The sequence below is a fragment of the Geotrypetes seraphini genome, chromosome 2, assembly GCF_902459505.1.
Source record: "Geotrypetes seraphini chromosome 2, aGeoSer1.1, whole genome shotgun sequence".
Lineage (NCBI taxonomy): Eukaryota > Metazoa > Chordata > Amphibia > Gymnophiona > Dermophiidae > Geotrypetes > Geotrypetes seraphini.
In genome coordinates, this window is record NC_047085.1 from 374111016 (window position 1) to 374138069 (window position 27054).

Sequence of the window (27054 nt, forward strand, 5' to 3'; positions counted from 1 at the left end):
AATGCAGCAACGCTGTGCTGGTTCTTGTGAAGCTTATACATCGACATTTCTGAACCTGCAATTGGACTGCCATAGTCATCATTGTTGGATCACAGCAAGAGGAAGAACTTCATATGTTTTGTCATGGCAGATGTGTAAGACATGTCTGTGAGAGTACGCCAGAGTTGTGTGATTGAATTTTGTGTTATATATGCCATAACATTTCAAGAGTTTCATTACCACTCTTTCCAAGTTTAACACAAAAATCAATCACACATCTCTGGTGTACTCTCTCAGACACATCTGTCATGACGAAACGTACAAAGTTCTTCCTCTCGCTGTGACCCAACAATGAAGACCACGGCAGTCCAACTGCAGGTTCAGAAACGTCAATGTATGAGCTTCACAAGAACCAGCACAGCATTGCCACATCTGCTTCTTGGAAAGAAAAACAGAGACAGTCTCGTTACTTTTCAATCAGGCCTCGTAGATGGCAGAAGCTCAAAGATGAAGTTAGAAATACAGAGTAGCATTCCAGAGTACTGTGGGAACACAGAAATCTCTCAGCTGGAGGCAAGGTAGCACTTCTTTTAAGCACTACTGCATTACATTGTACCTCTAAAATTAGGAAAGGAGAGACTAGGGATAGCACAGCACCATCAATGGATTTGTGTACTAATCCAGCCCATGTGCCTAAGGCCCCGCCCACAAGAGGGGCCTAAGGCTCCCGGGCCTATTCTGATTGGCCCAGGCGCCTCAGGCCCCACCTGTGGGCAGGGTTTCTGTCACCTGGGCCAATCCGGCCCCATTCTGGACCGGGCTGGCCTGCCGGACGGGCAGGCTTGGCACCTGTCCGTCTGGCCAACTTACAGGTACGGGGAAGGGGTGGGGTTGGGGGGGTCGTGGGGTCATCCGAGGGGGTTCACTGGTTGATGGGGGGCTGATCGGGGGTTCTGGGAAGGGCGGTCATTGGGGGGAGGGGGGTTGTGTCGAAGGCAGTAGGGCCTGGGATCCCTCCTGCTCATATTGTAGTGGGGGGTGGGGGGTAGGGGGTCGCCGGGGCCAGGAGGGCTTGGGCTCCTTCATGGCCCAATCCAGTAGGGGGGGCACCGGGGCCAGGAGAGCTTGGGCTCTCTCCTGGCCCGTTCCTTTCGGAGGGGGGGTCGCCGGGGCCAGGAGGGATTGGGCTCCCTTCTGGTCTGCTTGTACTTGGTGGGGGGGGGGTAAGATCGCCGGGGCAAGAGGGCTTGAGCTCCCTCTTGCCCCAATATTGTCGGGGGGAGGGTTGCGGTTGGACGGGGAAGAGGGCTTGAGCTCCCTCTTGCCTCGATGTTGTCGGGTAGGGTCGCGTTTCGAAAGGGCAAGAGGGCTTGGGCTCCCTCTTGCCCCGATGTTGTATGTGTGTGTGTGTGGGGGGGGGTGATGCATCGTGGCAGGAGAGATGCCTCATCTCCCCTACCGCGATGCCATCACTCCTCTACCCGAGCTGCCGCGACCCGCAGCAGGAGAGATAGGGACCTGGGGGTAATGGTGGACACAACATTGAAAGCATCAACACAGTGTGCGACAGCCTCAAAGAAAGCGAACAGAATGTTGGGTATCATTAAATCTTAACCTACCAGGACGAAGGAAGTCATCATGCCACTGTATCGTGCAATGGTGCGCCCTCATCTGGAGTACTGTGTCCAGTACTGGTCGCCATACCTCAAGAAGGACATGGCAGTACTTGAGGGAGTTCAGAGAAGAGCAACTAAACTGATAAAAGGTATGGAAAACTTTTCTTACGCTGACAGGTTGGAAATGCTGGGGCTATTCTCCCTGGAAAAGCAGAGACTTAGAGGAGACATGATAGAAACCTTCAAAATCCTGAAGGGCATAGAGAAGGTAGACAGGGATAGATTCTTCAGACTGTGGAGAACAACAAGTACAAGGGGGCACTCGGAGAAATTGAAAGGGGACAGGTTTAGAACAAACGCTATGAAGTTCTTTTTTACCCAGAGTGTGGTAGACACATGGAACGCGCTTCCAGAGGTTGTGATAGGCCAGAGCTCGCTACAGGGGTTCAAGGAAGGTTTAGATAAATTCCTAAAAGATAAGGGGATTGAGGGGTACAGATAGAAGTAGAGGTAGGTTATAGGAATAGTCAGGAACCACTTCACAGGTCATAGGCCTGATGGGCAGCCGCAGGAGCAGACCGCTGGATGCGATGGACCTCTGGTCTGACCCAGTGGAGGCAATTTCTTATGATCTTATGGATAATTGCATTATGCCATACGGATATGCCACTTTTGTCTCCTGACATTGCTTTTAGTTTGGATCCAGCTGATACCCCTGCTGGGACTAGTCAACACGGTCACCCTGTGAGTCTGGATTTGGGTGAGGACCCCTCTGTCAACAGACCTTTTAAGCATGGCTTTGCCCACCATTTTATTGCTGGGGTTAGAAACATAGAAACTTAGAATATGAAGGCAGAAAGGTCCACCGGCCCAACAAGTCTGCCCACTCTAATGATCCTCCCCCATAAGTTCTTCCTTGAAGTGATCCCACATGCTTATCCCATTTTTTCTTAAAATTTAGCACGTTGCTGGCCCCAATTACCTGCAGTGGAAGATCATTCCAACAATCAACTACCCTTTCGGTGAAGAAGTACTTCCTAGTGTCGCTATGAAATCTCCCACCCCTGATTTTCAATGGATGCCCTCTTGTTGCTGTAGGTCCTTTAAGGAAAAAGATATTTTCTTCTACCTCAATATGGCCCGTAACATATTTGAACGTCTCAATCATGTCACCCCTCTCTCTGTGTTCCTCGAGTGTGTTATAGCTGCAACTTACCTAGCCGTTCTTCATACGGGAGATCCTTGAGTCTGAGACCATCCTGGTGGCCATTCGCTGAACCGACTCAACTCTGAGCACATCCTTTTGATAATGTGGCCTCCAGAATTGTACACAATATTTCAGATGAGGTCTCACCATGGACCTGTACAACGGCATTACAACTTCGGGCTTCCGGCTGATGAAACTTCATCGGATACAACCCAGCATTTGTCTAGCCTTGGATGAAGCTTTCTCCACTTGATTGGCAGTCTTCATATCTTCACTAATGATCACTCCTAATCCCATTCTGCTGCAGTTCTTGCTAAGGTCTCACCATTTAGGGTGTAAGTTCTGCATGGATTTCTGCTGCCAAGGTGCATGACCTTACACTTTTTGGCATTAAAACTTAGTTGCCAAGTTGTGGACCAATGTTCCAGTAAGAGTAGGTCCTGTGCCATACTGTCGGGCACTGTGCTTTTGCCTACTATGTTGCATAGCTTAGTGTCATCGGCAAATAATGTAATTTTATCTCAAAGCCCTTGAGCCAGGTCCCTTACAAAGATATTAAACAGGATCGGACCCAAGACCGAGCCCTGCAACACTCCAATGATCACTTCCAACGTTTCGGAGGGAGTACCATTTACTACCACCCTTTGAAGTCTACCTCTGAACCAATCTTTAACCCATGCAGTCAATGTTTCTCCTAATCCCAATGAACTCATCTTGCTCAATAACCTACGGTGTGGGACACTATCAAAAGCCTTACTGAAGTCCAAGTACACAACGTCCAGGGACTCCCCTATATCTAGCTTTTTTGTTTCCCAGTCAAAGAAACTGATTAGATTGGATTGGCTGGACCTTCCCTTTGTAAATCCATAATTGGTGGGGATCTCGTAGATTCTCATCATTCAGGATCGTATCTAATTTGTGTTTGATTAATGTTTCCATAAGTTTACTCACTATCGATGTGAGACTTACCGGTCTGTAATTTGCAGCCTCTGTCCTGCATCCCTTTTTGTGCAGTGGAATGACGTTAGCTGTTTTCCAGTCCAATGGGACTCTTCCTGTACTTAGGGAAAGATTGAAGAGCGCAAATAACGGTTCCACCAAGACATCTCTCAACTCCCTAAGCACTCTGGGATGTAGTTTATCCATTGTTCACTTTGAGCCTTGATAGTTCATGGTAGAAGCTGCTGGTCGTAAACTCAAAATTTTGAAACGGGTCTTCTGAGCTTTCCCTTGTCTGCAGCTGTGGACCGGATCCCGGCGCCTCGCAGGTAAAGACTGAGCAGAAGTATTCATTTAGTAGTTCGGCTTTATCGGAGTCCGATTCTACATAGTTCCTGTCTGGTTTCCTAAGGCGCACTATTCCATCTGTGTTTCTTTTTCTGTCACTAATATACCTGAAGAAGGATTTATCCCCTTTTTAATGTTCTTGGCTAGATTCTTTTCCATCCGGAGTTTGGCATCTCTGACTGCTGTTTTGACAGCTCTAGACTTTGCCAGATAGTCTTCTTTAGCTTCTGGTCTTTCTGATTGTTTGCAGGAGACAAATGCTCTTTTCTTCTTTTTCACGAGGTCCGAGATCTCTGCAGAGAACCACTGAGGTTTATTGTTCCTCCGCCGTTTACTCAATGATTTTATATAGAGGTTGGTTGCTTCGTGTAGGGTAGATTTCAGAGCTGACCACATTACCTCTACATTATCTGTTGCAGTCTGGTTTTGCAACGCCCCATAGATGAAATCTCCCATTTTTTCAAAGTTAGTGCCATTAAAGTTGACCTTTGTGGATGTGTTTGATCTAGTGAAACCTTTCCTTCCTAAGGTGAAGCCATACCATGTTGTGGTCAAGGAGGCCAACGTATCACCTACCAAAACCTCTGTGACACTATCTCCATTGGTGAGTACCAGGTCCAGTATCGCCTGATCCCTAGTGGGCTCCAATACCATCTGTTTGAGTTGTGCTCCCCTTATGGAGCTTAGTAGCCTTCTGCTGCTGCTGGTTGTAGCGGAAAGTTTGTTCCAGTCTGCATCAGGCATATTGAAGTCCCCCATCATCTGAGAAAGCAAAAAAAAATTGGAGTCTCCTCTTTCCACATCACAGTGTTCAGTCATGGACCATTCTAATGTGCTGTCCTCTTTTATTTTTCCATCCCATCCACAGCTTCTTGGTCTGGTTACAGAACAATAGGAGACCCAGGCTGCTCTTTACAGCTCTCTCAAGCTATGTTTAAGCTTTATCTGCTGGCTCTTGCTTTGCAGCAGTTTTGAGCACCATAGCGCAGGATACGCAAAGCATGGATCTCCCTTGTGATGGAGTAGTGTTTAAGGACTCCCAGGATCACACTGTGGATATTTTATTAAATAAAAGAAAAATACCTTTTTTGAAATGACTTCTTCAGGCATCATAGTGGCGGCAGCTTACTACTACTATTTATTATTTCTATAGCGCTGAAAAGCATACAATAGACAGTCCCTGCTCAGAAGAGCTTACAATCTAATTTAGACAGGACACTTCAGGGTTGGGGAGATTATAGTGAGTATGGGTATCTGACAGCAGTGAGTGGGAGTTTAGAATTGAAAGCAGTTTCAAAAAAGTGGGCTTTTAGCTTGGATTTGAACACTGCCAAGGATGGAGCACGACATATTGATTCAGGCAGCTTAACAACTTTATAACAACTTTATTTTTCTATACCGCCAACACCCAAAGTTCTAGGCAGTTTACAGATAAGAAGAACTGGACAATCAGTGATAAAAATACAGTGAGCATAAACAAATATAATTGCATAGTTCTTAAACAGATAAATTTTCTTAAACAAATAGGTCTTTACTGAAAGAACAATATGAATCAAATTACCTAACCAAAATTGAGCTTTACCCGCTTGAAAGGCCAAGGTCCTATCCAAAAATTTCTTATAGCAGCTTTCTTATAGGGCTTTCCATCAGCAACTTATATACTGTAAAATAGGATTCAAATCCGTAGCCTTAGTCTTAGGTATTTTGAATAACTTTCTGACAAAAGAATTCTAAAATGTAAAATGAACAATACATTGGGACAGAGGCCAACAAAAGTTTCAGACTTGCATGTTGTTACTGTGTCATCCCAGAGGAAATACACTTGAAAGTCGTGCAGCGGAAAGAAACCAAAGGCTCCTTTTACTAAGGTGCGCTAGCGTTTTTAGCGCGCGCACAAGATTAGCGCGTGCTAGCTTGAGCAGCATTTTAGCATGCGCTATTCCGTGCGTTAAGGCCCTAACGCACCTTTGCAAAAGGAGCCCCAAGTGTGTTAATGCAGAAATTGCTTATAGAAAAGTTTGAAATTTTGTAAGGGAATGAGCTGCCTACTAAGATGTTAATGAATATATGTGAAGCTATGAATCAGGATCATTGCTTTTTCTTTTTTGTAACTAAAATAATTTGAGCAAATGGCAGAGATGACAATATAGATTAGAGAAAGGTAAAACCCTTCAAAATGCAGAGGTTCTACATTCTGAAGCAACAGTGTTCATTGACCGTCATGCTATGCTTTATTTCCTAGCACTCTGGCATTGGTGATGCAGCAGCTGGCAAGAAGAACAGAACCTGGAAGAACCTAAAGCTGATACTTGCAGCAGAAAGGGCATTGCCATGGCAACAGAATGATCTGAGCTGTAAGCTGCTGAACTGTTTTGCATGTACTTCAAAATAATAAAATTCACATATATGACTTTTTTCAATGGGGACCCTAAATTACTTTTTTTATATAAAGGTTGCCTAGGTTGCTTGGATTCCTAAAATGCTGTTTTGCAAAAACAGCATGAAACTTTTCAATATATTCAACTAGTAAGGGTTCGATGATTTTTATATGAATAGTCCCAAAAAATGCACTGTATATTGAAAATGTTATATTAATAATTTCTAGAGTCCTACCAGGTGTACACACCGCTGTACAGAGTCATGAAGGAGACAGTACCTGCTGAAATGAGCTCACAATCTAGCCAATTAAAGCAGATAAACAGAATGCCAGGGTAGAGGGTACAGTTAACAGAAATGTTCAAACTATTAGCTAGGGTGGTAAGCAGAGAGCAGTGGAAAGTAGGGTTATGAGCTGAAGGCAGTCTTCAAAAAGATGGAGGGAAGGGAAAGGGTGTGATGCACGACCTCAGGTAGTTTATCCCAAGCATATGGGCCAGTGAGATGAATGAAGGAATTGGCAGTGGAGGAGAAAGGTACAGATAAAAGCAATTTATCTGAGGAACAGAGTTCTTAGGGAGGCATATAAGAGGAGAGGCGAGACACTGAGGGGCTGTAGAATAAACATATATATGTACAGGAAAACAGTGAGAGATAAGTGAATCATAGGGCTGCTACCATTCCCAGGGCAAGCAGTAGCTTCCCCCATGTCTCTCTCAATAGCAGACGTTTGTGCCAGGAACTTCTCCAAATCTTTTTTAAAACCAGCTATGTTAGATGGAGTAAAAAAAAAAAAAAAAAATCAATTCACTTGTATCTGTCCTACACCACTCAGGATTTTATAGATTTCAATCATATCTCCCTTCAGCTGTCTCTTTTCCAAGCTGAAGAGCCCTAACCTCTTTGGTATTTCCTCAAAAAAGAAGAGTTCCATCCCCTTTTATCATCTTGGTCACTTTGGCCTTTATCTGCCATCATGTTTCTATGTTTATTAAAAAATTGATATACTGCATAGCTTACGACAGATCACAGATCAGTATTTGCTTGTGTACAGTTCTTGTTTTTTTCTCATTACTAATTGTGCTTTTAAGAATGGGTTTTACTGAAACGTTGACAAAAGAATATTGACTAATTCTAGGACTATTTTAGTTCTTATACTAGTGATAATGTCCCTGAAAGTCAGTGTTCTCTGCCGCCATTGGCTGGTTGGGGATACACAATCCATTTGTCCTGACTGGTCTAGCTGGACTCATGAAAATGAAATTAGCAGGTAAGAGCTAATTTCTTCTATAAGTGTATGCATATGGGCAGAATATTCAGCTGGTTAGAGCTAAATATTACATCAATTGTCTACATTTGAAAACCCTTTCTTTCTTTAGCTAGTGGAACCATCTTTCTCCCTTTTAATCTACTCACATTTCTGATGCATGACTGACTTTCCATTAATATCAGTACACTCACATAAGACCTTTTCTCACATTGCTTTGTTGGCTCCAGACAAGTGCATTCATTCTGCAGCTCCTCAAGATCTCTCCTCACTTTTCTTTCCCTAAACCTTTTCCTAGGAACTCTGCTCATCAGGTAAGTCACTCTTACCTGTACTTTTTCTCATCCACTGACAGTTACAGACTCTGTTCCTTTCATCTTACTGTGCTGTACACCTGTGTTTCTCAACACACGGAACACGTACCCATTGGGGGAATGTGGCCTGGCCGCAGCGGGGATCCATCCCTGCCCGCCCACTGCTGAAGCCACAGCCAGGGATCCCTCCCTGCCTCCCTCCCTCTCTCCCTGCCTGCCTGTCTGCTGGCCCACTGCACTACCCCCCACCCCTAAAGAAAAACCCTTTTATTTCGTTGGAGCCCGACTGGCTTCCTCCTCTCCCAGCAGCACTCCATGCAGGGACAAAGGCAGCAACTCACATGCTACTTAGCTGACCCGGAACCTTCTCTCCAATGTCAGAGTTGACATCAGAGGGAAGGCTTATAGGCCAGCCACGTGCAGCACGCACTGTCCCTGCACGGAGTTGCTGCTGGGGGAGGATGGAGCGAGTCTGGCTCCAATGAAGTAACAGGGTTAGCTTCGAGGATGGTGGGTGGTGCAGCAGGGAGGGAGGGATCCCCAGCAGTAGCTTCAGCAGGGGGTGGTGGGCTAGGATCCCCGGCGGTGCCTACAGCTTCTGTGGACAGGTCGACTTGGAGAGGGGGGGTGCAGGTTGGTGGGATAGGCAGGAATCCTCAGCATGCAACTTAATTTTGGGGCAAAGCTGGAAGGCAGGGAGGAGGCACAAACTCGTCACAAAAGGAAAAGAAGGGGCATGAACATAGAACTCAGAAGGGAGGTAATAGAAAGGGAGAATTGATGGGCATGAGTGAGAGATGGTGCACATAGAGAAAGGAAAATTGGGCATAGAGAGAAAGGAGCGAGGTAGAGATGCATAGGGAATAGAAGCATGAGAGGGAGACATGTTGGATATGGTGGTGGAGAGTACAGCTTGAAGGGGATGAAAGGGGGAGGAATGTTGGACATAGTGATAGAGGGAGAAATATGGCATTGTGCTGGAGAGGGGTGATAGAAGGAGAAATGGTGGGCACTCGTGAAAAATGCACATGATATGGTGGATGAGAGAGGGAGAAATGTTGGATGTGTTAGTAGAGGGGGAGGGGGAGATGCCTGGATCTCTCAAGACAGATGGACAGTGAGAGAGAGAGGGGGGAGACATTTTGCCAATAGGGGTGGAGGAGAGAGGAAAAAAAGTTGGACTCATGGAGGGACAAAGAGAGAGAGAGAGATGTTGATTGGGGAAGGAAATGCGTCCTCCGGAGGAGAGGAAGTGTGCAGGAGTCAGAAAGAAATGCAACCAGAGACTCATGAAATCACCAGATAACAAAGGTAGGAAAAATAATTTTATTTTCAATGTAGTGATCAAAATGTGTCAGTTTTGGGAATTTATATCTGCTGTCTGTATTTTACTCTTAATTTGTCTATTTTTCTATAGTAGTTACTGACTGCATATTTTAAAGTCTTCTGCCTTGACTTCTTTGAAAGAAAAAAAAAACCAAATATAAATGATGATTAATATTTTCTCTGCACCCAGTGTGCTTTGTGGGGTTTTTTAAAAAAATTTTTGGTTACCATTATGTATTAAGATTATATTGTGTGTATATGAAAAATGGATGGAAGAAATTGAGGTACAATTAGTACAGTAAAGCCTTGGATTGCAAGTAACTTGGTATGCAAGTGTTTTGCAAAACATTTTATTAAATTTTAACTTGATATACAAGCAAGGTCTTGCAATACAGGTACATACAGTATACATGTGTCACATCATCACAACTGATCTGATGGTTCTTCTCCTTCTGACACTGCGGAAGTGTAGAGACTGTTCTAAATGAGCGAGGTCTTGCAATTCAAGTACGTATAGTATTTTGTATTAAAGGTTTTGGGTTGTGGAACAAATCATCTCAGTTTCCATAACATTAGCATTCACACTTCATCACCTGTCACCAACAGCATGACTCACCCACAACTAAATAATCACACCAAATCATATTAGTGGAAGAACATTTTGGCTGCAGCTTTATTGATTATCTTAACTTAATTTCAAAATCACAGTACAGTCCTGATCCAACAACCGCAAACACCCAATGCATTTTTCCCACCCCCAGGAAGCTATTCGGTGTCGAAACTAGCTCCATCTTAATTTCTTAAACTGCATAATATCTGAAAATCACAATGCAATATGTATCAAAACAAGAACCAACCACTATTACATACTTAAGATTCATATTTTCCTTTTAACTATTCCTTGTTAATAAGTTGTACCCTCACTACTTGCATTCTATAATTCGCTGACTGTCCAGTTTTATTCTGTAATTCACTTTATCCAGTATTTCGCTTTATTCTGTATTCCGCTTTATTCTGTAACTCGCTTCATTCTGCAATTTGCCTTATTGTCCAGCTCTATTCTAAAATTTGCAGATTGTCCAGCTTTATTCCTTGGGCTGCATACATGAGATCTATATTACACACTTAAGATTCATATTTTCCTTTTATCTATTTCTTACGTAATAAGTTGTACCCTCACTTCTTGCATTCTGTAATTCGCTGATTGTCCAGCCTTCTTCAATGTGAACCACCTAGAAGTCATTCGACTGTGGCGGTATAGAAGAATAAAGTTATTATTATTATTATTGTGGATTTTACATCCCGGGGAGCTATTTGGTGACAAAACTAGTTCCACTTAATTTCTTAAACTGTATAATTTCATCTCAAAATCACAATACAATATATATATCAAACAACAACAAACCCCAATGTGGATTTCATACCCCCGGGGAGCTATTCGGTGATAAAACTAGTTCCTGTAACATCATCTCACATGACCCACGGTAAACGCCAGGCCATGCCTACCCTCGCATCATTATCACCTGCGAGTGTTACATTTAATTATTTATTAACTGCTGATGTCCCACCTGCCAGTGGATCCAATATCACATTTTTCACCCCCCTTTTAGCTGCTACCACCCCCTCCCCAATGCCCAACATGTCCAACTCTCCCAACCCAGGAAGTTTGTCACAACAAAACACCACCCATGAGAGGGAGGATGAGGATAAATTTGCTCCCTAACCCTACCCTATCCTTCACCATTTTCCTCACATTGTCTTTCCAGCCTGTCAAAATGCAAGACCAATGACAAAGCCACATCGCCCCCAATCTCCCTCTTTACCTCAACCAATCACATGTACATTTATATTTCCCTTTACCCTTTGTCTCCTCCTTCCCATGCACCCACCATCCTTACTCCCCTGCTCCTCAGCACCTAATACTAAACCATTTCTTACCCCCCCCCCCCAATCTCTAATTACTCCTCACAGGTGACTAGGCTCAGCTAATGTTATATTCCACTAGCTCACTCCTGTGTCTTCTTTATTTCTTATGGGGAAATTCACTTTGATATATGAGCATGTTTTTGGAACGAATTATGCTCGTAAACCAAGGTTTTACTATACTAGTATTATGGGGGTGGGGTCAGGGGTGGAGCTTGGGCAGGAGTACTCGGTTGGTAATTGTTAGGCTTAGGGGGTACTTGGCTGGAAGAAGTTGAGAAACGCTGCTGTACACATTGAATAGAATTCCTCTTATGCTCTGTCACTGGTCACTAGTCCTATTTTGGTTTTTCATATTAAACTGTAAACTCAATCTCTTATTCTGTTTATTTTGAATAGATTTTATGTTCTGACCTTTTTTTTTATCATTTGAAAAAATTTTATTCCACACAATCTAAAAAAAAAAATCTTGGTGAATTACAAGTGTTAACATGTACTGTAGTTCCACAATTAATTACAAATGAAAAGTATAACAACACTACAGAATTTTCACTATAAAACAATTCCTATTGAAAGGTCCAAATACCTTTTAAGCAGGGACTGTATCTTACCGATGTCTTGTTGCTCCAGGGCTAGTGTTAGGAGGTGGCAAACAGAGCTCTGGGTCCCAACCCTGCCTCAGGCTGAAGGAGGCATAGACATTCAGGAGCACAAGGCAGAAACTGGGGAGGGGACCCCAAAGCATATTTGAAGTCTCTCCAGCCCTGATTTGTGCTGTAGTAGTAGTAGACTTGCACTCACAATGATTTTTTACAGTTAGGTTTTAGCCAGACAGGCTGCTGGTGAAAGATGGAGAGAACATTAACTGGTTAGATTTATGCAATTAAAAGCTAATTTAACTGCATAAACTCTAGAAAATTTAACTCTGATTTCACTGTCTTTACTTTGCTTGTAGAATATTATAGTGCAGAGAATTAGAGCAGGATATGAAATTCTCTCTTTAAACTGTAATATATCCATTTTCGGACCACTCAGAAAGTGAAAAATAAATATACTTTGTATTAAATTAACTTCCAAATGATGGAATGCTTTGACTAATCTTTGTGTATTTGTTTGTTTTTCCCATTTGACAAACTTCCAGACTTTAATATTGATGCCTCACCTTCCTTTAAACCAGCCAAGAAGTACTCTGATATTTCTGGACTTCCTGTAAGTATTTTTGTTCGGGTTTATTTTTTTTTTAAAATTAGATGTTTTGTGTGCCATGCAATTTACCTCTTACAATTCATGTGTCTGATTCATAGAATCATAAAAACATGATGGCAGATAAAGTCTAAATGGCCCATCCAGTCTGCCCTTCCACACCATCCACTATCTCCTCTTCTCCCTAAGAGATCCCATCTGCCTGTCCCACGCAATCTTGAATTCAGATACAGTCTTTGTCTCCACTACCTCCACCAGGAGACTATTCCATACATCTACCACCCTTTCTGTAAAGAAGTATTTTCTTACATTACTCCTAAGTCCATCGCCTCTTAACTTCATCCTATGCCCTCTCTTTCCAGAGTTTTCCTTCATTTGAAAAAAATCTACCTCCTGTACATTAATGCCACAGAGATATTTCAATATCTATATCATATCCCCTCTCTCCTATCTTTCTCTAAATTTGCCCACATATTATGTATGATAAAGCCAATCTTGTAGCAGCCCTCCGGACAGATTCCATTCTATTTACATCTTTTTGAAGGTATGGTCTCCAAAATTGCACACAGTATTCTAAATGGAGCCTCACCAAAGACCAATGGCAATATCATGTCTATTTTCCTACTGGCCATTCCTCTCCTTATGCACCCTAGCAACTTCCTGGCTTTGACCGTCACCTTTTCTACCTGTTTTGTCACCCTGAGATCATCGGACACAATCACCTTCAAGTCCCGCTCTTCTTCCGCACACAGAAGTTCTTCGTCTCTTATACTATACCGTTCTCCTGGTTTTTTGCAGCCCCTGCATTTTTTAGCATTAAATTTTAGTTGCCAATTGCCTGACCATTCTTCAAGCTTCACCTGATCCCACTTCATGTTATCTACACCCTCCGGGGTGTCTATTCTATTGCAGAGCTTGGTATCATTCTCAAAAAAAAACAAAAACAAATTTTGCTAGACAGTCCTTTCACAGTATCACTCACAAAGATGTTAAACAGAGCCGACTTAAGCAAACTCAGTTTACCACTACCCTTTGTCTCCTTCCACTTAACCAACTTTGTAATACACTATATCTGTTTCTTGTTCCCTCTGTAGCCCCTACCCTCTCTACATCTTCATCCCTTGTTTGTCCCTTAATGAGCACCATATATTGATCTACCCTGAATCCTATGTACGTTGTAAGCTGTTTTGAGCAGGGACAATCTTTTGCATGTTTAATGTACAGCGCTGCATGCATTTGGTAGCACTATAGAAATAATAAATAGTAGTAGTATGGTCTTTGCCCTTAAAATGGTAAGGACAAATCAAGCAGTAAGAAAACAGGATCATAAGCGTGAAAGCAGAAAACAAATAACAAAGGTGTCTAATCGATGTTCAATTTCCTTTATTGTTTGAAATGACTCGACACAATCGTGTTTCGGCCCAAAAAGGCCTCATTAGCTTTGCATTACAGAGACAGCGGCACACATTTTTCATTACGGAACAGGATGCTGCTAAATTCATTAGAGTATCCGAAAAAGAAGATTATGAACATTTAGGTTATTGATTCATCATCAGCACCCAGACTCTTGAGGCAGGCTCCTTTGGGCCGAAACACGATCCTGTTGAGTCATTTCAAGCAATAAAGGAAATTGAACATCGATTAGTCACCTCCGTTTGTTTTCTGTAAGGAGAAATCAAGATCAAGTAAGCATATGTAGTATAACAGCATACCTTTACTATGAGTTTATCTTGTGGGGCAGACTGGATGGAACATACAGATCTATATCTGCCATTATCTATGATATTTCTAAATGTATAGCTTATCTGGATAATTTTCTGTAGTGTCCAAAAATCCATAAATAAGGAAGTTGTATGTTCACTAAGCATTTATAATGCAGCTCTGTCATTTCCCTGAAGCGCAGTTAAAGCATTTACAACTGCAAAACATTAATTTCTTGAAGAAGCTCTAGTCAACGCAGGTAGAGCAAAACAGAGATCTTTCATCGCAATATCATATCTGGATGGCTGGGTAGAAAATTTACACCCAAGCTAAGTACCATCTAGTATGGCTTTGAACTGAAGGAAAATAAGGAACAGATGCAGAGTAACAATTGGAACCATAGGAACAGATGCAGAGTAACAATTGCACTGGATATTATTTAAAAAAATTCCTAAAATAGGGTATTAGAATGATATATTTAATAAATTTTTTTTTATATAATCATTATATTATACTGAGACAAATAGGACTGATGATAGTCTGCATGGTGGTTATGTACTAAGACAATTTCTACTGGTAATAACCGCAGATGCTTGAGATCCTCCGTCTCTGTATTAAGAATATTATTCTTAGTATCTCTTCTTTTTAGCAACAGCTTGATAGTTATAGGTGTTTTAGTGCGTAACACTTGAAGTATTAAAGTTATTAGATTTCCCTGTCATGACCATGTGTTAACAGTGAAATTAATCAACCCAATTTATAAGATTGTCTAAATGAGTAAAATTAGCTGATTTGATGATAAACCATGATCCCATCAGATTAATATGACTTCAATTCAGTTTTTGGAAAACGGAAGTTTATTTGAGATGATGCTTTATAATAGAGTATCCCAGACTGTGAGTCGTGACTTCAAAGGAGATCACAAAACCTGCATTTGATGTCGAGACCTGAAGGTGCTTTTTATAGGTGCGTCATTATCTGCAGCTCCGGGGGGAGGGGGGGTCACACAATCTTATTTGGTAGCAATTATGAGGTTACAGCCAAAAAAGGTTGATAAGCATTGCTATATGCCTGTTTTATTCTGTTTTGAAGATAACGCACTTATCATAAGTCAAGTAAGAAACATGAAATCTTTGAAAATTTTATTCACTATTGTGTTTTGTATTGTAGGCAAATTATACAGATCCACAAAGCAAGCTGAGGTTCAGCACCAAAGAAGAATTCAATTATATCAGAATGCTGCCAACAGATCTTGCTACAGGTTACCTAGCTTTAAAAAAAGCAACAAGTATTGTTCCTTGAAAGACTATGGGCTCCTTTTACAAAGCCGCGCTAGGGCCTCAACGAGCAGAATAGCGCAAGCTAAATTGCCGCATGCACTAGCCGCTACCACTTCCTTTTGAGCAGGTGGTAGATTTCTGGCTAGCGCGCACTATAGCGCACGCTAATCCAGTGCGTGCGCTAAAACCGCTAGCGCGGCTTTGTAAAATGAGCCCTATGCTTTAAAATAAAAATGTTTGATGTCATCAATGCATTAATAAACTGAAGCACCCTGTTGGATCCTCTCTTTTATTACACCTTTTGCAACATCATGGAATTTCTGTCTCCAAATTTTCTTCTTTGATGTGCTAAATAAATGAACAGTGAATGTATATAAAAGATGCATGAACTGGAAGCAGCTAGTATTGCAGATTTGATAGTTGGACCTGTCATTCATAAGTTGCAAACTTGTACTAAGTCAGTTCTTTATTGTGCCAACTTTATTATCATTTAGAAAAGACTAAAAATGTTCTTTTTAAGCATATAGTATTCTTTGTCAGTTAAGCATTATAATAATTTCCAACTGTTTTTATCTTCTTTCAATCTTAGCATTTTATTTGGAATATAAACTACTTTGAATGGAATTTCCATAAAGTGGTATATAATAGCAGTTCCAACCACGGAAAGGCCATTTGGTTCAGATTATAGTGATTATAGTTGTTCTGAAATCTTGTCCATATTGAAACTGTCAGGGGCTTCTGGTGGCGCCATAAAGTACACTTTCAAACTTATAATCAAATAATTGAAACGTCCAAACACCCGCCTAAGTCAACAATGGGATGTCCAAGTGCCGATAACCGAAACCACTTTCTGACTTCCAAGCCACTGATCGTCCAGAGCCCAAAGGGGCATGTTGGGAGGTGTGTTATAGGTGGGCTTAAACCTGGACATCCTGCAGCAATAATCAAAGTTTTCCCAGAATGTCCTAAGCGGAACTTACACGCCAGGAGTTAGACTTGTTTTACTTACAATTAAGTGCCCTAAAGGTGACCAAGATGACCACTGGAGGGTCACACCCAGTGGTCACAACCACCTCCTACCACCCAAAGAGGAGGGATAAACAGGGTTCCTATCAGCTGATCGCAAAAGGGAATCACGATCAGCTGTGTTGGTTTTGGGGAATCCTGCTGGCTCAGCTCTTAGGGATTCCCCTGCCAGGCTCAGCTGAACTGACAGGGAGATTCCTTTTTCCCTCACAGCCACCAAACCCCCAGCCCCCATAGGGCCCCCCCCCATCCTATATCCTTCTCCCTATACCTCTCCACACACACACACACACTCCTGACATCCCCCTGTACCTTTGGAATAAAAATTAGGAGAGATGCCCACTCCCTCCTGCCATTGTTTGCATAGATTCACTGTTGCTCTCGCAATATCCAGGACAAATATAATCTTTGAATCTTTGTAAGTCATATTTTTGGTCTCCTTTGCCATTCATAAAATTTCTATAACATGCTGGAAATGTAACAGGCGAAATATTAACGGGCTGTGGTACCACGGGGTGCAAGGGGATATCTACCGATGGATCAAACACTGGTTGGCGGGCAGGAAGCAGAGGGTTGGAGTAAAAGGCCAATACTCAGACTGGCAATGGGTCACGAGCGGAGTTCCGCAGGGGTCAGTGCTGGGACCTCTACTGTTCAATATATTTATTAACGATCTGGAGGCAGGGACAAAATGTGAGGTTATCAAATTTGCTGATGACACCAAACTCTGCAGCAGGGTTAGAAACACGGAAGACTGTGAAGACCTGCAAAGGGACCTAACGAAACTGGAAGACTGGGCAAAAAAGTGGCAAATGAGTTTTAACGTAGAAAAATGCAAGGTCATGCATGTAGGGAAAAAGAACCCGATGTTCAGCTACAAAATGGGGGGAACACTGCTAGGGGTGAGTAACCTTGAAAGGGACCTGGGGGTGATGGTCGACACATCACTGAAACCATCGGCGCAATGTGCGACAGCCTCAAAGAAAGCAAACAGAATGCTGGGCATCATCAAAAAAGGTATTACAACCAGGACGAAGGAAGTCATCATGCCGCTGTATCGCGCAATGGTGCGCCCGCACCTGGAGTACTGTGTTCAATACTGGTCACCGTACCTCAAGAAGGACATGGCGGTACTCGAGGGAGTGCAGAGGAGGGCGACTAAACTAATAAATGGTATGAAAAATTTTTCATACGCTGACAGGTTAAAAATGCTGGGGCTGTTCTCCCTGGAGAAGAGGAGACTTAGAGGGGACATGATAGAAACCTTCAAAATCCTTAAGGGCATAGAGAGAGTAAATAAGGACAGATTCTTCAAACTGAGGGGAGCCACAAGCACTAGGGGTCACTCGGAGAAATTGAAAGGGGACAGGTTTAGAACAAATGCTAGAAAATTCTTTTTTACGCAGAGGGTGGTGGACACATGGAACGCGCTTCCGGAGGAAGTGATAGGCCAGAACTCTGTACAGGGGTTCAAGAAGGGTTTGGATAGGTTCCTGGAGGATAAAGGGATAGAGGGGTACAGATAGAACTTGAGGTAGGTTATAAAAGTGATCAGAAACCACTTCACAGGTCGCAGACCTGATGGGCCGCCGCGGGAGCGGACTGCTGGGCGAGATGGACCTCGGTCTGACCCAGTGGAGGCAACTTCTTATGTTCTTATGTTCTTAGGTCCCGACTGACCATTAGATCTCCTTCCTGGGATCCTATGTGCCCTTTCAATTTCTAATGGCATTTTTAAATTAAGGGAGAGTATTTTTGGTATGTTTTCTTCCAAGAAACTTATAGCATTCTTTCCCTCTACCCCTTCTGATAATCCCAGTATCCTCACATTGTTTCTCCTTGAATGGTTTTCAGAATCTTCCATCCGTTTTCCCATGTCCTGAAGAACCCTGTGATCTTCTTTATATTATAGCTGCTCCATTTCCATTTTCTCCATTCATAGAAACATAGAAACATAGAAATAGATGGCAGATAAGGGCCACGGCCCATCAAGTCTGCCCACCCCAATGACCCTCCTTATCTATCTTTGCGGATAGATCCCACATGTCTATCCCATTTGGCCTTAAAATCTGGCACGCTGCTGGCCTCAATAACCTGAAGTGGAAGACTATTCCAGCGATCAACCACCCTTTCAGTGAAGAAGAACTTCCTAGTGTCACCGTGCAGTTTCCCGCCCCTGATTTTCCACGGATGCCCCCTTGTTGCCGCGGGACCCTTGAAAAAGAAGATATCTTCTTCCACCTCGATGCGGCCCGTGAGATACTTGAATGTCTCGATCATATCTCCCCTCTCTCTACGTTCCTCTACGTTCCCTAACCGCTCTTCGTTTGGGAGATCCTTGAGTCCTGAGACCATCCTGGTGGCCATTCTCTGGACTGATTCCAGTCTCAGCACATCCTTGCGGTAATGCGGCCTCCAGAATTGCACACAGTACTCCAGGTGTGGTCTCACCATGGATCTATACAAGGTCATCAATAAAAAGCAAAATGATTTTTTTTTTCTGTTACAGCTCCCCTGAAGAAACAGTATTTGAAAGATTTTAAAGTTCCCTCAAAAGCTTCCTTTACCTTGACACCTTTGATGTTTAACTAAGTCCAACACAGCAGACAGACGTTCCTCTGCACGATCATAATTCGGAAACCCATGCTGCTCCCGGGTTTCTATCTGTTCCATTCTGGTATGTATCATTTCCACTTTCTTTGCCAAGTTTGCCACTTCTTCCTTCACCGCTGCCAGTTGATCTGTGTTGTCTTTCATCACTAATCTAAAGTTTCTCAGCTCCTCAATTAGCTCTATCATATCCAGAGCATCCACAGGCAGTGGAGTCTTGGAAGGTGTGGGTGGATTTCCTTTTAATCTTTTTGCCTTCCCACTTGTATTAAAAGCTGTTTCAGGCTTGGTTTACTTATTAGAAGCCATTATTAGATAAAATTTCAAACTTTCTGCTTCTGAGGAAATAAATTTAAAAGCTGAAAATCGCCAAAAGTATGCCTGGGGATACTTTTGGACAGCTACACGTCCATTCGGTAACGGCTTCAAGCCACACCCCAAAAATGTCAAGTATTGCAAAGTATATCTGCTGACTTTATGCTGGGATACTCTCTGCAAGAGAATCTTGATTCTAGGTGACATTTTAGGTTGCTGTGTTCATTGTTTTTATTGGAGGAGGAGTTATGTTGTGGCCCTTCAGTTTTTTTAAATTAGACTACATGGAAATGGGGATTCTTTTTTCTGGTTTAGGAGAAGCTTAAAAACAACCAAATAAGAACATAAGAATTACCATTCTGATCAGACCAATGGTCCATCTAGTCCAGTATCCTGTTTCCAACAGAAGCTAATCCAGGTCTCAAGTACCTGACAGAAACCCAAATAGTAGCAAGATTCTATGCTACCAATCCCAGGGTAAGTAGTAGCTATCCCCATATCTGTCTCGATATGGGGATAGCTACTATGGATTTTTCCTCCAGGAACATGTCCGGCCCTTTATTTAAGCCCAGTTAACACTAACCACTATTACCACATGCTCTGGAAAATAGTTCCAAAGCTTAACTATTCCTTGAGTAGAAAAAAAAATATTTCCTCCTATTTGTTTAAAATGTATTTCCATTGTACTTTTTGAAAGAGTGAAAAATAGTTTCACTTTTACCCGTTCTACACCACCCAGGATTTTATAGACCTCAATCATATCCCCATCAGCTGTCTCTTTTCCAAGCTGAAGAGCCCTAACTTCTTTAGCCTTTCCTCATGTGAGAGGACTTATATAGAGCTGGGCAGGAATGGGGGCGTGTACTAAAATATCCCTCAAAAATTGGACCCCAACGCCAGCCCTGCATATGCATGTTTATATCTAGATGCATTTATCCTGGCCTTGTAAAATCAGGATTTAATGTTTATGTAATATAAATGTCTAAATGCTGGTGTATGCATGTCTCATGCAAGTAGTGCTTTTAAAATAAGCACCTTAATCTAATAGAGACAACACTCACATGTGGCATAGCAAGGATAGGAGGTGTCTGAGGTGGTGGATAAGTGTAATGTGATGCATGTCGGTAACAAAAATCTTATACACAAATACAGGATGTCCAGTGCAGTACTCGGAGAGACCCCCCAGGAAAGAGACTTGAGAGTGCTGGTCGACACGTCGATGAAGCCGTTCGCGCAATGCGTGGCGGCGGCTAAAAGGACAATAGAATGCTAGGAATTATTAAGAAGGGGATCACGAACAGATCGGAGAAGATTATCATGCCGCTGTACCGGGCCATGGTACACCCCCAACTGGAATACTGCATCCAGCACTGGTCGCCGTACATGAAGAAGGACACAGTACTAATCAAAAGGGTCCAGAGGAGAGCGACTAAAATGGTTAAGGGGCTGGAGGAGTTGCTGTACAATGAGAGATTAGAGAAACTGGGGCTCTTCTCCCTTGAAAAGAGGAGACTGAGAGGGGACATGATTAAAACATTCAAGATAATGAAGGGAATAGACTTAGTAGATAAAGACAGGTTGTTCACCCTCTCCAAGGTAGAGAGAATGAGAGGGCACTCTCTAAAGTTAAAAGGGGATAGATTCCATACAAACGTAAAGAAGTTCTTCTTCACCCAGAGAGTGGTAGAAAACTAGAACGCTCTTCCGGAGGCTGTTATAGGGGAAAACACCCTCCAGGGATTCAAGACAAAGTTAGACAAGTTCCTGCTGAACCAGAACGTACGCAGGTAAGGCTAGACTCAGTTAGTGCACTGGTCTTTGACCTAAGGGCCGCCGCGGGAGCGGACTGCTGGGCACAATGGACCATTGGTCTGACCCAGCAGCGGCAATTTTTATGTTCTTATGTTCTACACCAAGTGCCTCCATCCCCCCTTTGCCCCCACCTCCTGCACCAAGCACCAACCCCCCCCCCCCATCCCAGCAACCTCCTCTTCAGCCTCCCACTCCTTCAATGCCACACTTGTGCCCTCCTTTCTCACCCCAGGATAAATACAGCTAGACACCCAGACTGTGGGTTGGGATTGAATACCTAATGTATGGAATCCTCCAGGGACTAACAGAAAGAAGATTATTGAAGGTATAAACCTAATCTTCCATTGCCCCAGGCACACCAGGTAGAGCGGAAGCCCACCAGGACAGATAGGGAAAAATGCTTGAATACCTGAATGTAAACCACTTAGGCAATAAGTGGCATATAAATACCAAAATAATTTAGATGGGATTTACACCAAGGCTCAGTTGGTGTAAATCCTCATGCTTAAAAATTGGATATGGATGCTGGTGTCATGCACACGTCCGTAAATAGCACTCAGAGCACCATAGAATACTGCTGTGCATGCATTTTTTCAACACCTGAATTTGGGCACCATATACTGAATTTAATCTATAGTGCTATATATGGGCAACTTTTCTCAACAGAAAATAATTTTTTTCATTTCCTTATTCTCTGTCACAACAATTGACCTGCCTCAATGGGTTGGCATGACTTGCTTGTGTAAAGTCTCTGGAGCATTGTTGCAGCCATGTGAACTGGAGGCAACAGATTATAAAACCGTAAGAAGGGCCATTCTGGATTAGATCAGTGGTCTGTGAAAACCATCATCCTGTCTCTGGAAATTATCTGGTAGATCTAAATAGGGAGATCAATTCCATGCTGCCTATTGCCTGAATTAAGAAGTGGTGAATTTCCTGTCTGCCTAAAACTGCTAATGGATCTGTCCTCCAGGATTCTTTCCAAATCAATTAAATCCAGCTGTAGGACTAGCATTGACCACATCATCTGGCAACAAGTGCTACAGCTTTATGTGCATTTACTTAAAAAGGAAAATACTCATTTCAATTCCTATCAACTCCAAAGTCAGTATGCCCTACAATATAATCTGGGGCAGTAATAAACTGTTTTACGACTATTATCCCTGCTATTTTTCAATATGTCTTCTCTTATTTATACCTTTCTAAAATGAATTGGTAAAGGAATCTTCACTGTGTATCAAATTATTGCATAGATGGTAGTGTTTTGAATAGAAACATATGTTGGCCTTGTACAGCTTCTAAGTATTTCTGAAATTGAGAATTTCCTATCCTCCTTCTCAGAGCTTTGTAAAATACTCTCCTCGTAACCAAAACAATAGGCCCTTAAACTACTTAACATTGCAAATTGAAATGAAATTAAATCCCTGACAGAATGATCCTCCTACATTTTGATAGATGTCATTTTAGACTTTTAAAAGAAAACCTGCCAATTGTTCTGTTTCTCAATTTAAGAAGACGCTACTTTTCTAGGGCAGAGTCTGAAGTGCCAATAAAGCATGTGCATGATAGATTCATGAAGTGACTATATTTATATACATTTTTTTTACTTTTACTGTTTTTTTTTTAATCATAGATGGTTATAAGTACTGTAGATGCTGAACTAGTGGCTGGCTACAGGAATGGGTTTCGTAGCAGGGAATTCAGATTTACAAAAGATAGCACTTCAAATAATATTGTTCGTCCAAGCAAGGAAAAGTCACTTATATGACTGACATAAAAGAACTTGAGCAGGAAGGTATTAGAGGTCAATATTTCAAGTCAATTTTTCCATAGGTGAAAAAACAATTTTTTAAGTCCAAACTGGCTTTATTTATTTCCCATTACCAATCTATTTACAGGTTAAAAGTACACTCCTGTTCCCTTAACTGTAAACACAAAGGGGAAGACAATTATTGTATATGAATTCTAATACTCACTACCATGAACATAAGCAAACATCACATAAGAACATAAAAGTTGCAATACTGGGACAGATCAAAGGTCCATCAAGCCTTTTTCCAACAGTGGCTAATCCAGGTCACAAGTACCTGACAAAATCTCAAAGGGAAAAACAGATTTTATGCTGCTTATTTTAGGAATGAGCAGTGGATTTTCCCAAGTCTATCGTAATGGCTTATGGACTTTTAGGAAATTGTCCAAACCTTTTTTTAAATCCTGCTAAGCTAACTGCTTTCAGCACATTCCCTGCCAATGAATTCTAAAGTTTAATTACAGAATCAGTAAAGACATATTTTCTCTGGTTTGTTTTAAATCTACTTTTTGATAGCTTAATTGCATTTCCCCTTGTCCTAGGATTTTTGGAATGAGTTAACAAGTGATTCACATCTACCCGTTTCACTCCCCTCAGAATTTTATAGACTTCTATCATGTCTCTCCTGAACCATCTCTTCTTCAAGCTGAAGAGCCCTAGCCACTGTAGCCTTTCCTCATAGGAAAGTCATCCCATCCCCTTTATCATTTGCATCACTCTTTGTACCTTTTCTAATTCTGCTGTAAAAAGCAAACAGCTTCCCTCCACCCACTCACTAACATATCCCACTCATGTAAATCATGGATAGGGCTTCTAAAATAAGGGTCAACATGTGTAAAAGTCATGACTCTACCCATAATCCCCTTCTCCAAAAACTAACCCAAGCACACACCCATGTATAAAAATATGCACTTAAAAAAAAAATTTAGAAGACTTACATATTTATCAACAGCTCCTACATGTTTAAAAAATGCCAAAAACCTAAGAAGAATCACACAAATTCATTGGCAGTTCAGACCATATAGGCCACAAAATGAGAAAACAACAACAAAGAAAAACACATCCACAGACCAGATAGAGAATCCAACATCACAGCTAGTTTAAAAGCAGTATTAAGTAGGTGAACTTGAGGTAATCCCAACACTACCCTCCCACCCTATCACAAAATCCAATAACTGGGTTTAAAAAAAAAAAAAACAACAACCAATAAGTAGAACCATACATCACTACTAAACTCCTACAGGAAAACTGAAACAAGTCCCCTGGGCCAAGACTCTAGGTTTAAGCATAAGATACTTCCTGTGCCTCTTCTATGTTTCCCTAGAAAAGTCAGGAAAAAACTTGAATTTTTGAAACCATAATTTATTTGTGAAACAAAAATACAAATGAAAAATGTCTTCTCTGTCTAGTTCTGAAGCAAGCATGTCAAACTCGTGGCCCACAACAAACATCTTTGCAGCCCAGTCAAAATAATCCAATGTCATAACTAGAGTTGTGAAATTCCTCCCCCAATCCATCGGTGCCGAGCACTCGCCTATCTAAGCCAGTCGAAAACAATGATACAACGTACGAGTATAACCAGTTGCTTATTCTTAAGTACTATGATGCAGAAGCCTTTGGTACCCAAAACAAGTTCACGCCTCTGGTCATAATGTACCATTTTCCCCCACTAATACTAGCAGTGAATCAGACGATAATAATACCTACCACACCATTAGTCTTGTATTGACTTACTCGGTGCGCCTAACAGGAAATATTTTGCCTTCAGAGTACAATAAAAATATGAGTATAGGTTTTTTTAATGTTACTCATTAATTTGTGCAATTATTCTGTGTCTGGTAAGTTAATATTTAAGAAAAGATATCAATTTTTATTGCAGGCACTATTTTATAAAATTGTTCCCTAGATCTGAAATTTTACGTTTTGCTCCTAGAATAGAATATACATGTAGAGGCAGATTTTAGATAGAATGTGGAGAGAATGCACATGTCCAAATAAGGACTTTAGAAATTTTCACTATTTCATAGGAACCTCTACTAAACCCAGAGCCTCTTGTAAAATACAGTAGGCATTAGACTCCCTATCAAAGTTCTTCCGTGTCCAGAATAGTAATTTTAGAAAGCTGCACATGGGGCAAAATGAACAACTCCTCTACAAAGGGTCCTAATTCTAATATATGTACCCCCAGTAAGCGAATCCCACCTCAACCCACCTCAAAGCCCCTTTGAACAAACCCCTCCATTGTGGCACTTCCCCTTCAACCAAATCCCCATCACTGCACTCCACCCCAACCAATCCTCTTTCCCAGAACCCACTTTCAAGCAAATCCTCATTGCAGCACCCCTCCAGCAAAACCTCATCATCACCCTCCCCTCCCCTCCCCCCAATTGTTATCATCCTAGCGCAGCACAGTTCCCTCTGAGTCACAATCCTCGAGGTGGCAAATACCCACCCCTTCAGGTGCTCTCCTCCAAGTACTGCACAAGACTCCCCCCTTAACAGGGAAGGCCCTCATATATGGGCAACAGCCCAACCCATGGCCCTGCAGGTTAAGCACACTCTCCCTAGACCAAGCCTATAAACTTATTTTCCTCAGAGATACAGAATGTGATAAAAACTTTAGTAAATCAGGCTCTCAGTATTTTGTGTGCACCTGGGAAAGTTCCTCACTCTATTTACATAATGTGGTGTATGCTTTGGATTTTAATGCTTTCCAGTTAAGTCAACTTGTGCACTTTTCTGTCATGACACCACTTGTTATTATGCCCTGTTTAATTAGTTCAGATGTTGACATAAGACTACAAGAAAAATTATAGCTAGAGATGGCACACACCCAATAGAAATGTTTTTTAAACTATGCCCATTGCCTGCCTGCTACCTACTAAGTTAAAACATATGTATCATCTTGATCATGGAAAATCTGCACTATATATCTCTGATAAAGGGGAAAATGTGACAGAAATTTGAATATATTTTATTTATGTATCATATGTTGGACAAAATGAAATGTTATGCTTTCTAGTGCCTTTCTAGATTCAACCTGCTTCTCTGCTCTCTTTGTCTGCTTTGGTTTGCATTTTCTGTGAAGATCTTTATCTATGCATACATCCCCTTTAAGGATGGTGGCTCTACCAATCACACATCCCCGCATTTTGACAGTTTCATCTAGCAGAGCCATGCACCTGCGCTTTCTCAGTGGCAGGTCAGATGGAATGGGACACATTGCTGCATGAGTTGAGAAAAGCCAAGTCTAAAACATGGTTTAGAAAACAGGATTTTTATATACTGTCTCAACCCTTGGCTCTGGATGGTTTGCAGTTTTCAGGCTAAATGAAGCCTCAGTTTTAACACAAAACAAAATATAGAGTACTTTATAAAAAGGGGGGGGAACCCTCAGATACGGCATAATACAATGCTAAAATTCTAGGAAGAAGTTTGCTGCAATCTAACCCCCTCTTCTACGAAACCATGCTAGTGTTTATTAGCACAGAGAGCCGTGCTGAATGGCCCGCACTGCTCCCGACACTCATTGATTTCATATGAGCGTTGGGAGCAGCGCAGGTCATTCAGCATGGCTCCCTACGCTAAAAAATCGCTACTGCGGTTTCATAGAACAGGGGGTAAGAGTTATCTTTGTAATAAATACTTAAAATAGCCATGACTTCGAGCATTTCTGAAATGGCAAATAGTTTGTTTAATATCCAATATTATATGGAAGAGAATTCTATAGAATCAGAGTAGTAATATTAGAGTTTCTCAACAAGTTAAAACTAAACAATCTGATGAAACTGGTGGGAGCTCAAACTTACTAGAGTGGACCATTATCATTGTTAAACTGTGTTTTAGACTCTGCTTTTCTCAACTCATGCAATGATGTGTTCCATTCCATCGGACCTGTCATCGAGAAAGCGCAGGTGCATGGCTCTGCTAGACAAAGCTGTCAAAATGTGGGCCTCTATGCTTAGATAAAGATTTTATTTATTTATTTTTAAAAAGTTTATA

At 41.9% G+C, this 27054-nt stretch overlaps 1 protein-coding gene across 1 annotated transcript; it reads left to right on the top strand.

The window, feature by feature from the left end:
- Positions 1-2258: 2258 nt before the first annotated feature.
- INO80C (INO80 complex subunit C) lies at positions 2259-15517 on the top strand. Its single transcript, XM_033932859.1, has 4 exons — positions 2259-2339; positions 6332-6443; positions 12437-12504; positions 15370-15517. The coding sequence occupies exons 1-4, from the start codon at positions 2259-2261 to the stop codon at positions 15499-15501; spliced, it is 393 nt and encodes a 130-aa protein (XP_033788750.1). The 3' UTR covers positions 15502-15517.
- Positions 15518-27054: the final 11537 nt, after the last annotated feature.

Bases quoted from the DNA above. Each gene is read 5' to 3' on its own strand.
- INO80C (XM_033932859.1), top strand. From the start codon at position 2,259: ATGCCACTTTTGTCTCCTGACATTGCTTTTAGTTTGGATCCAGCTGAT. The intron at 6,444-12,436 runs GTAAGCTGCTGA...ACAAACTTCCAG, and splicing joins GCAACAGAATGATCTGAGCT to ACTTTAATATTGATGCCTCA. The intron at 12,505-15,369 runs GTAAGTATTTTT...TTTGTATTGTAG, and splicing joins CTGATATTTCTGGACTTCCT to GCAAATTATACAGATCCACA.